This window comes from Aegilops tauschii, chromosome 1 (genome assembly GCF_002575655.3).
Source record: "Aegilops tauschii subsp. strangulata cultivar AL8/78 chromosome 1, Aet v6.0, whole genome shotgun sequence".
Taxonomy (NCBI): Eukaryota; Viridiplantae; Streptophyta; class Magnoliopsida; order Poales; family Poaceae; genus Aegilops; species Aegilops tauschii.
The window spans coordinates 197,179,175-197,191,288 of record NC_053035.3 but is presented as its reverse complement, the minus strand read 5'-3'; the positions used below and the strand labels follow the sequence as shown (position 1 = coordinate 197,191,288).

The 12,114-nt window shown below is 45.5% G+C and overlaps 1 protein-coding gene across 1 annotated transcript; it reads right to left on the bottom strand.

The window, feature by feature from the left end:
- Positions 1 to 9,632: 9,632 nt before the first annotated feature.
- On the bottom strand, positions 9,633 to 10,786 carry LOC141039317 (uncharacterized). Its single transcript, XM_073506676.1, has 2 exons — positions 10,459 to 10,786; positions 9,633 to 10,377 (listed from the first exon to the last, which is right to left on the bottom strand). Exons 1-2 carry the CDS (start codon positions 10,721 to 10,723, stop codon positions 9,812 to 9,814), a joined length of 831 nt encoding a protein of 276 aa, XP_073362777.1. The 5' UTR covers positions 10,724 to 10,786; the 3' UTR covers positions 9,633 to 9,811.
- Between the last annotated feature and the right edge of the window lie 1,328 nt (positions 10,787 to 12,114).

The window sequence follows — 12,114 nt, the reverse complement described above, 5'->3', positions numbered from 1 at the left end:
CAATTCATTTGGACTTATGGTTTAGAAAAAATGCCTGGTCAAAGTTTACTCAAATTTTTTAATTAAATTTGAATAAACAGAAAATCCTGGTGGGGGGTGACGTCAAAGGCGTAAAATGGGAGTGCGCCTCCACTCGTACCGCTTCGGGCGCGAGTGGTGAGGCTGACACTGGGCCCCACCCGTCAGGAGAGAGAGGGGGGATCGAGATCAGAGGGGGCGGCGTTTCGCCAGAGCTCACGCCGACAACGAGGGGTTTGGGACTAGGCTAGGGGGATGGATTGGAAGCGGGGCTCGCGGCGCACCTGCCCTTACCCGTGGCTTGGCGAGAGGTGGACGGAGCTGGCCGCAGTCGAGCTCGCAAGCTTCGGTGGCGGACGGGGTTCGCCGGAGAGGTTGAAGACGGCGGCTAGAGGCAGCTCCGAGGGCTTGGCGGGGTCCAGGCAGCACCAACAGACCCCCAATGCCCCGCCCAAGCAGCTTCTTGAGCTCGAGAGGCACCAGAGCACGGCAGCTGAACTGCGGGGATCGCCGGAGTCCTCGGGGCGACGGCCAGAGGCCTGCCCGACCGGGCTTCTGCTCGTCTACGTGTTCGTGGAGGTAGTGTGGAGTGGTGCGTGGCTAGCAAGGGAGGCGGGGGCGCTATATACCGCCGGAACGGAGGGGGGGACGTGTCGCCACCGGGGCATTCTGGACACGTGGCGAACATCGACGAGAAGCTCCAATGCGAGGGGGCACGATGCTGCGTCGTCTCAGGAGCTTGCCTACGCTTGAGGACGCGCACATGAGGCGGTTTGGGAAGAGGACAAGTGCACGCGCGCACTGTGCCGATTTGGACGTGACGCGCCCATGCTTGCTGCGGCGGCTCCGGCATCGGTGAGCGCCAGGGAGGGGTCATGGGTGATGGGTCTAGGGTTGTGGCGCAGTGCGGCAGTCAGAGGCGAGCGCTAGAACGGGCATGCACGAAACAGAGGGCAAGGCGCAGCCAGAGCGCGTCGAGACGCTGCCAGGCGTCGTATCCTCACGCGGTCACCATGCTGGCATGGTCAAAACGACGGCCAGGAGCGGCCAAACCTTTTCCCAGCGCTCGACCATGCAGTGTTACGTCAAGGAGGGGTGATGGATCATACCCAGGCCGACCAGACGCGACTATACCAAGCTGGCAAGTTTCTGGTCAAAAACTTGGCCGCCAAGTTTGGCCACCTTCTAGAAGGTCATTAGGGCTAATCTCCTGGGGTTTAGGGTTACTTAGGAAGGTGTTCAAGCTCAAGAAAACTCAGGGCCAAAAGCTCAAGGAAAAATACACTTGCTGTATCAAGTGCATTTCTGGTCCAGAAGTGAAAAGATTTTCTACAGCAAAAATATTACAAAAAGTGATGCAATATTTTTTCATGGGAAGGTGGGCCATGGTTCTAAGAATATTTAGGAATTATCTCAGATTTTTCTGAGCAAGAAAAATTGAGGTTGCTTTGGAGCACATGGTTCTGAAGTGAGTTTAAGAGAGAAAATGAATATTTTTCTTTTAGGAAAAATATTCATTTGATTATTTTGGGAATTTGTGGGAAGATAGATGGGTCACTTGGGTGAAAGCCAAGGATATACCCAAGTGACAAGTCCATTTGAATTGATCCAAAACCCAAATCAAACCAGGGCAAAAACCACGGTGAAAACCAAGTCCGGAAAAAGAGAGAAGGCAAGTCCGGCAAAAGTGAGAAGGCAAAATCCAGGCTGTCACAACGACGCCCTGGACGCGGCCACTTCGCACAGAGTGCGTGCACAAGCTTGCCAGCTGCGCGGTCACCACGGGACAATGCACAGGGAGATCACGAGAGGCAAGAAAATGGTGTCTAGCGTTATGTCCTTCCAAGATGGAGCATTTATGATGACCTGGCTTGATCTGGGTGCTATGGTTAAATGGTAATCATTGTCTGAAGTTTACTGCAGTAAACTTGGCTGTGCACTGGTGATCAACAGGAACTTTATTGGAGCCAAGAGTTTGTCTGGGGTGGTCTGCTTAGGAAGGACTATAATCCTATTAACTTTGAGAAGATTTGGATCAAGGTTTAACATGGTTGCTTTGTAACTGACCTAGATGGTCCAGCAAATGGATCAAAATGATGCACTCAAATGGTGTGGCCACTTGAGCTCAAATTTGGCAAGCCTTAGTGATTTGGACAGATAAAGGTGCTGTAAAAATTTCATACCAATTGGATTCACCAAAATGGTACTTCCTTCACAGCTATTCTCTTTGTCCATAAACTTGCAAAAATCCTAGAGAAATATAGGCTTGATGAATTGGTCCCAAATTTGGTGGAGAGAGGTTTTACGGTCAAGAGAATGCTCTGGTAAATTTTCAGGCAAAATGAAGCAATATCAAATATACTTGCTTCACAACCTGAAAATATTAACAGAATCAAAGATTTGATCCTGTGCTCACATAGATCATGGGATGGAGGTGAAACTTGGAGGGGTGTGCTAATATGAGCACATGAAGGAGTGTGCAAAATTTCAATTCATTTCGATACTCCTAGCTAGTACTTCCTTCACAATGCCTTCAGTCTGACAGAAAGTTTGAAAAATTGCTGAGGAAGATTGGCTAGGCAAATAAAGTTGAATTTTGGCATGAGGCAATGATTTGGTCATAAGAGAATGCCCAAAAGGTTTGGGAGCAATCAGGAAAGTATAGGTGGCACTTCCTTTTCAGAAAGCCACACTGGACAGAAATGAAGGATAATTATTGCGGAATTATTCTTGGGCTAGGACAGGAAAGTTTGGGCATATTTGAGCAACATATGACCCCAAAAATTATGAGAATTAATTGGGATTTTTGGGAGTGATAGAAATATAGGTTGCTTCACAACCTAGGGCAGACAGGGTTATTCCTTTAATACAAAAAGGAATATTCCTGCGAAAAGAATTTTAGGGTCTGGGCTAGAATGGAAATGGAATGATCATGGGAAAGTTTTGAGAATGATGAGCCACATGGGAGGGGAATGAGGATGATTTCCCAGGTGGCAAGGCCACAGAACCACTCCAAAAAGAAAAACAGAGCAAAATCCAATAAATCAAAAAGAAAAAGAAAAGGGCCAAAAACCAGGCTGTTACAACTCTTAGCCCCTTAAAGAAATCTCGTCCTCGAGATTTGGTTGCTCAGGGAACAAGTATGACTTGAGGACACCGTTTCCAGCTCGGGTATCCTTTTTCCTTTAGTTATTGTTCCCCCGAGAATTTCAGATGATCAACTTACCTTGCGATGGGGTGGTTGGCTTCACCTTACCCTAATTCTGTCAGATTTTCTTGTGCTCCTATACCAATTCCTCTTGCTGACATTGATTCCCCCATATCTGCGGTGATATCCAATGAATCTGAGCATAAATTTTCCTTTTGTCATGAAAACCTTTTTACTTATGTCATGGGGTTGCTTCAAATAAATGCAGGCCTTTTGGTTTCAATAAATGCTGAGAAGTAATCATGGCCATCTTCTGACGGGATCTGACTGCTTATAGGTGGTACTGATTTATTTTGATTTATTCCTTTGGCTCGAGCATGAGATATGTACCAAAGATTCGACTGCCTTCTGTCATTGGCAATAAGCGAGGGTATGGACTTATAGGTGTGCCATACCTCAAATATTAATAGCTTGGGGCTGTCCTGACAACAGGGCTAGTGGGAAAACACTTTTCATGACCTGTTGTCCATGCACTTGATTCCGCCAGTGATTATACCTGACCTGAGCTGATGGTTCTGCTTTTAATTTACCCATTGTGTCGGTATACCCATCTCGTGGTAATAGACTATGCGATGCTTTAATACTGCCATTGAAGTCAAACTGTTGTGGTTGCAAAGGGATCTTGGATCTGACAAAACAGACTTGGATATTCCACACTAACCATTTTAAGCGGGTCAGCGGGATATGAAATCCTTGTAAAACAGAGTAGGCCGCTGAGAGTATGCTTTTGTGGATCCATATGGAATTACGGCCTCCAACTGATTTGGGTATCCGGACCCTGTCCTTGATTCTTCGTATGACCATGGATGTGATTGGTGCAATATTTTTGAAATTATTCCTTGTGCCTGTTTTCTGACCTGGTTCCGCACACATATGACATATGATCGGGGCTTGTAGCTGTACAAAGCTCATTTTTAGGCCAACCATGCAAAAAGGGTGACAAGAGCTCATGAGATGTCCTTGTCGGTGTGGGAATAATGACCTTGATGACCATTGTCAAGGCTGTTGATTCTGTGATGTCATCCCCAGATCTTGTCGATTCTTGTAATTCATGAGATGTACCTCTGGTTATTTTCCTTTGCCTGACTCGTGAGGTTGTGGGATCCTTACTTTCCTTAGGTATATCTGCTGGATCCTTGCCACAATATCGTATGAGTGATTGATATGACTAGCGATGCATGCTCACCATATATAAGAATCATATGCAACCAAATACTCGATTTTTGCAGCAGGCATATGTCTTAACTGCATTGTACCTCTAACAAAATTATTGCAAATCAGATCCTTGAACTGCACTGTAAAATATTTCCAACTCGTCATATAATCTCTGGGGACGGTGCATTAGTGTGATACTGGAGCGGATTGAGTGGCTTACGAGAAAAGCCATTCGTGTAGCTTGCGGAGGAAGGCTCGTTAGCTTCTACTTGAAGCTTTTGTCTGGGTAGCATGCAGAAGAAGTCTCGATAGCTTACACACGAAGCTTGACCTGAGTATTGTGCAGGAGAAGCCAGTTTCCATACTCAAGAAGCTTCTCCTCGGGTTGCTTGTTGAGAAAGATTCAGTTCCTTATGTTAGAAGCTTTCACTGGGGTATCTTGCTGTGAAAGACGAGGTATCATGGGCCTAAAACTGTTCACATATCATGTTGAGGAAAAATTGAGGAGCCTTGCATCATAAATTTCTTCCGATAACGTGTGGAAGAGGACTGAGTTTCTTACATCCAAAGCTTCATACTAATATGCAGATTGAAATCTACACACACGCCCATTATATTTTGTGGCTGATTATTTGCATGAGAAAATTTGTTTGACTGTTTTCTTTGAGCATATCACATTCTGACTTCATTTCGGATGATAACATGTTTCAAGCATCATGCATTGCCGAGCCTAAATTTTGTATATGATCCATACCTTTGACTGAAAATATACTGTTGAGCTTGTACCTGACTTGTCTTTGCTGCTGACTTGATCATTACTACTGTGAGGATTTTGTACTGATGCCAACTTGAGGTAGATAGTCAGTCCAATACGCCATTGGTATTCTGAGCAGATATTAATACTATAATGCAGTTGACTGGGTAGACCATAATGTTTAGCCGAGCTTCTTCCAAATATTTGAAATCCTTATTACTTCTTCGAGTCCGGTGTTGGTTGATGAGCAACCCTTTATAGGGGAAAAATAATGTAACACCGGGGCCCAAAAAGAAAGAAGCAAAAGAAAACTCAACTAAACAAAAGCACACAAGAACAATCACTACACACTCAAAAAAAGTCACATAGTACTGTAGTCACACAATATGCATGCCCACCTAAGCACACAAATCTTGCGTGAACTCCGGTACTACGATCTAGCATGTTGTGACGGTGTGCACGAGGACGAATTAGGGTGTGGAAGAATTGGTGTAAACATTGCTACACCAAGTGCTGGCTTAGCCAGGAAGCAATCCTGGACTAGCTCGGAGACAAGGACGTACTTGGTAACCATGTAGCAGGACACGAATGTCGCTACCACATTATTATCAAGCGGACGGAAAATATCCGTACTCATCCAAGAAATAAGGATAGCGGGGAAACTAAGTCTGCTAGCACATTGCCCTTCATTGATGACTGAGACAATTAAGGGTTGCCAACACGACAAGATAAAAGAACGATCTGGGGTAGCAACATGTCTACCATAGGGTTGAAAGAAAGAAATCGGCACGATACCTGAACACCATTTTTTTGCAAACAGTGTCGGGATCACTTGGCATTACCCTGCTGGGACAGAAATGACGCCGAACACCGAAGAACGAGCAAGAAAAGAAAACCGGAGAAATGCAAAGGCTAAGCGGTAGTGGATCCGGACCGATGCCAGCTACACTCACGATATTAAACCGTTAGTAGCAAAATAATAAGACTATATGCATGCTATGCGACAAACAAATGCAACAACCAAATGCAACAAACAAGGTTTTTGGCCCTTTTATTTTCTTTTGATTTATTTGGTTTTTGCTCTATTCTTCTTTTTGGAGTGGTTTTCTGGCCTTGCAGGGTGGAACCCTAGATGGAGATCTTTCACGAATTGGAGGGGAAATCCCCAAGAACACGAAGAACACGAAGAACACAAGAGAGGGGAAACACTCAAATTGACTAGATCCAATCACACATATGCTAGATCTAAGAACATACAAGAGGTCACAAAGATCCAAGGACAACAAAGGAAAGATACAAGGTACTAGTTCATCCCAATCCCAAGAGGAGAGAGGTCTTGATGATCCTATGATGGGGATCCTTCTCCAAGAGGAGGGCTTGATATCCACAAGAGGATCTTCTCCAAGAGGAGGCCTTGATCTCCAAGAGGAGCCTCTCCAAGAGGAGCCTCTCCAAGAGGAGGACCAGATCTCCAAGAGGAGGAAGATGAGCAAAGCTCTCTCTTTGTCTATCCAATACATTGGTATCCTCCAAATGAGCTAGGGAAGGGGTATATATAGTCTAGGGACGAAATAGAGGGAGAGGGGTGCGGAGGACCGGGCACCTGGACCGGACAGGGGAGGGCGCCTAGGGGTGGCCGGGCACCCGCGGCGTAGAGGGACGGGCACCCGGACCTACCAGGGAGCGGGCTGGAGGGGGGCCGGGCACCCAGGCCCAACATGGCGGGGCACCCGGGGAGGGCCGAGGCCGCGCCAGGACGTGGTTGGAGGGAGGCCGGGCACCCGGGGCTTGGGGGCCCGTGCACCCGGGGCGGTGGAGGGCAAAGCCCAGGTGGAGGCCGGGCACCCGGGGCGGCCAGGTGCTCCAGCCGGCTGTAGGGAGGGGCCGGGCACCCGGGCTGCTGGTGGCCGGGCACCCGGGGTGGTCCAGGGCCTCCTTTGCTTCGCGCTTCGGCCGTCCTTCTTCATTCTCTTCTTCCATGTGTGCTTGCGCCCCCGTCCTCGACTCTTCACGGTCATATTCTTGATATCTAAGCATGCATAGGGTTTCCATTTGAGGTAGAATCCGACTCTCATGTGAATCCAAAAGAAACTCGAAGAGGAAAGAGTTAACCTCGGTCTCGACGGCACGTGCGCGAGCTCTCGTCGTAGGTCCACTCCGTGCTTGCGGTGGTGGTGTGACGTCCATGAGGATGGTCGAGGGATGCTCTGCATCATCTCCCCCCCTTGGGAGAGATCTGTCCACAGATCGTGAACTACATCACCATGGGAAAGAGAGGGCGTCACCGTGTGGAAGTGGACAACCACCAAGTATTTATCATGTTGATGCTCAAAATGGGCACTCTCCAATGGCGCACCGTCTTGTGATTCCTTCAAAAGGAGCAAGTATAACAAACACTTGGAAAAACAAATGTGGTTAGCTTAAGTGCAAAACCAAGCATTCAAGAGGTGATTCACCAAACAAGTATTGTCATCAAGCATAGCATATGGTTTGACAAGGAAGTGTGGTATGGCATTTAAGCATCTAAATTGAGCACATGGAAAAACATCATGGAAACAATCATGCAAAGGTGAGGTAAATGTGCTAATATGTGGGACAAGTAAACAAGCATCTACCTCAATGTCATAACAAGCATGCATAAATTGCTCAACAAATGGTCTATGGTATGCATATGAACCATTCACAACACCAAATAAGACAAGATGTCTAAACACATGGGGTAAGTGCAAGACAATCCGAGCATAATGTGCACATGGTATAGTGAAAATTGTGTGGCACTCAACACAACGGAAAGAGCAATTGTTCATCATGTGTGAGGCAATCAAGTCAAGCAAGTGACAAGCAAAGGGACATGGCATATGTGAAATGATGACATTGGTGCAACCAAACATGTGATATGAGCAAGTATGTATCATGGGCGGTGCACTACACGAAGCAAGCATAGAAATCATGTCGCACAAACTAGTGGCGCAAAGATGCAACCAACTAGAGGAAATCATGGAAATCATGTCATGTGAGCAAATAATAGGCATAGACAATGCACATGACATATCGCAAGCACGAACACAAAGCAAGATCAATGTATCATCATAGGCATGGGGCACATAGAAAACATGGCAATAACAAACAATATCTCCACCAAGCATGCAAATACACATACAAGTATGAGAATCAATCATCATGTGTAATGCTAAGCATGGGTCACAAATGCATGGCAAAGGCATCGGAATAAGCATGCCATGCAAAGTGAACATGGCAAGATGGGCATATAGTATGTAATGGACAATAACCCATGACCATATGAGGGCCATGTAGAAGAAATGCGCAAAGTCTTTGCATGAAGAGAGTGGTGGGAAAGACCATCCATTGGATCCCAAGTCATCATTGCTCTCTAGAGCTTGTTTTGTCAACTCGTGGGATTGCGAGGTTGACAAGTATTCATGGGTACCTACACAAAACAAATACAAAGGAAAAATTGTGTGTGCGTGATAGATGTACACATCATCCATTATGAGTTTTGTTGTTCTGTATATCATAATAGAGACTCAAATTGTGTAATGCATCATTAGAAATATGTAGAGCATTGTTATTCATGGAATGCATATGGTGCACGCAATCATGGGAATCATGCAAAGTATGGAATGCATCAAAATCTCCCAATATGTATGAGGAAACTATGTGGGTCTCCACATGAGCAATAGTGGAAACATCATATGGAGAAAATGGAGAACATCCAAAACAATGCATATCCGAAGCTAGGCGGTCATGGCATGGCATATGAGATAAATGATGCAAAGGGAGCATATCAATATCACCACAAGAAAAACAAATGCCAATAACCATGGGCTTGTCATCTATGCCATATGTGCAAATTGGGTTTATGTTGATGGCATATGCATAGTCACTACGATGAGATTGCAAATATGACATATTGTTGATCTCATGCATAGCATATGACAAGTCAAGCGGATTGTCAAACATGATGTGACCAAGAGAATGATCACAAGAAATCCTATGTAACATGGCATCACGAGTAATAGACTCCACATGGCAACAATCAAACTCATCATAAATGGGTAAATCATCGCATGGGGAAGTCGGACTAGCATGAAGCATGACAATAGGTGGATCAACATCATGCAAGCAATCAATGCCAAGAATGTCCACTAGTGGGACTAGAGCATCAACTTCACCTATATTACCTTCACTACTAGAAAAAGGCTTACTAGTGGCGCACCAGTTTTGCCTACTAATGGCGCACTACTGGTGCGCCACTAGCACCACGCCACTAGAATATTTTAGTAATGGCGCACCACAGGTGCGCCATTAGTATCTGGTATACTAATGGCGCACCACGGGTGCGCCATTAGTATCCCACAGGTGCGCCATTAGTAACTGGTATACTAATAGCGCACCAGATGGAAGTGCGCCATTAGTAGCATTTTTTTAAAAAAATCGTTTTTTTCTTAATCTCAGGTCACTATTTCACATATGAGATATCCAACACATATATATACAACAAGCATCCATATAACAATCATATCCAACACACAAGTTTCATCATATATACATACATAGCCAACACATAGTTCCATCGTTACATATTACAAAAGTTTCACATTGTTCATCCAACATCGTTATCCATCCAACACCATATTACAAAAGTTTCACATAGTTCAGTTCTCATTGTTCTTCTCCTTCTCCTTCCTCAGCCTGATGCGCCAAGAGCGGCGAGGCGGTGGAGGCAGCTGTGGGATGTAGTCTTCTACCACAATTGGCGTGGTCATGTCGCCCAGCTGTGGGATCGCCGGCGCCACCACCGGTGCGTGGTCATTGTCAGGCACCACCACCATCGCGAGGCCACCTTCAGGCAGGACGGGCACGACCATCGCTAGGTCATCCTCAGCCACCACCATCTCTTGCCCATGGTCAGCCACCACCATCTCTTGCCCATGGTCAGCCACCACCATCTCTTGCCCATGGTCAGCCACCACCATCTCTTGCCCTTGGTCAGCCACCACCAGCGCTAGGTCATCCTCAGCCTGATGCCCATCGTCATCCTGCAGCGGCCCACTCTGCTCCTCTTCTCCCCCACTCCAGTCCGGATCATCCTTCTTGCTGTCTTTGCTGCTGCCAGAATCGCTGCTGCTTTCGCTAAAGCCAGAATCGCTGTTGCTTTTGCTACAACCATAATCGCTGCTGCTTTGGCTGTAGCCAGTGTCGCTGCTGCTGCTCCCATTGCCTGTCCAAATGCAACAATGGCCGTTAACAATCGATGTGCGACAAAGCCAAATGTAGAGGAATAAGAAGAGGCAGAACGCACTGGCATCTTCGTCGTCAGTGTAGCGCATGCGACACATAGTCGTGTTGAAAACCTTCACGATGAGCATTGTGGCGTCATCGTCGTACCTGAAGAGAAGAAAGTACCCGGTCTGTAGGTCGTAGGCACTGTAGAACTTCTCCCAGCCACGACACAGGTACATGTGGCCCTCCTCGATCACCAACTCCACGTCCCACAGCCTGCGAACCCCGCTGCCGGCCTGTCGGAGCTTCACATTATGTGGCGGATCTTCACCCAGCATGTTCATAAAAGTGTCAGGCAGCCTCTGCAATTTGGGACAAGGAGTGATGTAGCAAACAACAGAGTTATCATAATGAGATGGGTGAAGGGGAGATCTCTCGTTTTATATACCTACCTTGTGGCTGATACTGAAGTCCCAAGTATGATACTGAAGAACTCGAAAGCATCCAACTCGTACTCCGGTGAGGCAGAGCGGCGGTGGCTGCTCCCCACCCCCCATCTCTGATAAGCAGCAGAAGAGACCAATTAGTACCAGGATTATACATCGACTAATTATACATCTGACCCAATTTATAAAACATGCGATGTATTCCACAATACAAAGAACAATTACCATTAATAGGTTGTTGTTTAGAAGGTTTCCCACATGTGTATCAGAGAACAAACATATGATCTAAGGTGAAACATTAGTGCCATGGTTAGTGGTAATTGGTAAATGCTATTTCATTCTTTAGTCGATTTCATTTGCCTTGGTCTGAGAAAAAAATGCTACAGTTAGGAAATGCAAACATCAGATTAGAAATTATGTAGAATAGATAATCAACTTTGCTGATTCCTAATAATAGACTTATTGATTGACATTTAGGATCAAAATGCAACCAATGAAAAAAGAAAACAGAGGATCAGAGACATGCCATGTCTTGCATTGTTTCTATTTTTGTGTTTACGGAAGTACCTAATGGTATTTTTATGATGTTTTGCAGCTGGTGAAAACGTATGAAATTGCATTGTTTTGCAGCTGGTGAAAGAAGCACCTAATTGCATTAACACATGTCCAGTTCCAATAGAAATCTTGGGGTACATTCATGCTTGAGACCCATAACAGGAGCTTACTAGCATTAACACATGCATTAACACATGCATCAAGCACCAGCTGCATTGTTTTGCAGCTGGTGAAAGAAGCACCTAAACTACAATACCTTACATGTAAGCAGTGCAAAAGGAGATGAAGAAGATATCAGTTGCTAAACCCGACAGCAATTGTTACACCGCTTTAATATCTCTCAACACTTTCTAGTAGCAACTAACAACCTGTATCATCACATAAGGTTTGCCCTATTGAAGTTTTGCACGATTTGGAATATATAACAGTTAATGATGTAATATGGCAATGAAGCAATTGCATTAAAAAAACTAAGACATGTGGAAGAGTGGACATTGTACCTGTCAAGGGAGAGGATTGCTCTGCGACACCACCACTTCTCAAACTTGGCCTTCACAACACACTACATAGACAGATGTAAACTAAAATATGAATTCCTTTGCACTGGGATCATAAAACAAAATATTTAGAACTGAATCATATAGTAATTAATCACAATCTACAGGGCTGCTGCACTCTAATCTTTGCAAAAGAACAAAAAAATAACATTGTTGAAGTGCCAAATACTAAACAAT

Bases quoted from the DNA above. Each gene is read 5' to 3' on its own strand.
- LOC141039317 (XM_073506676.1), bottom strand. From the start codon at position 10,723: ATGAACATGCTGGGTGAAGATCCGCCACATAATGTGAAGCTCCGACAG. The intron at 10,378-10,458 runs GTGCGTTCTGCC...GCATTTGGACAG, and splicing joins CACTGACGACGAAGATGCCA to GCAATGGGAGCAGCAGCAGC.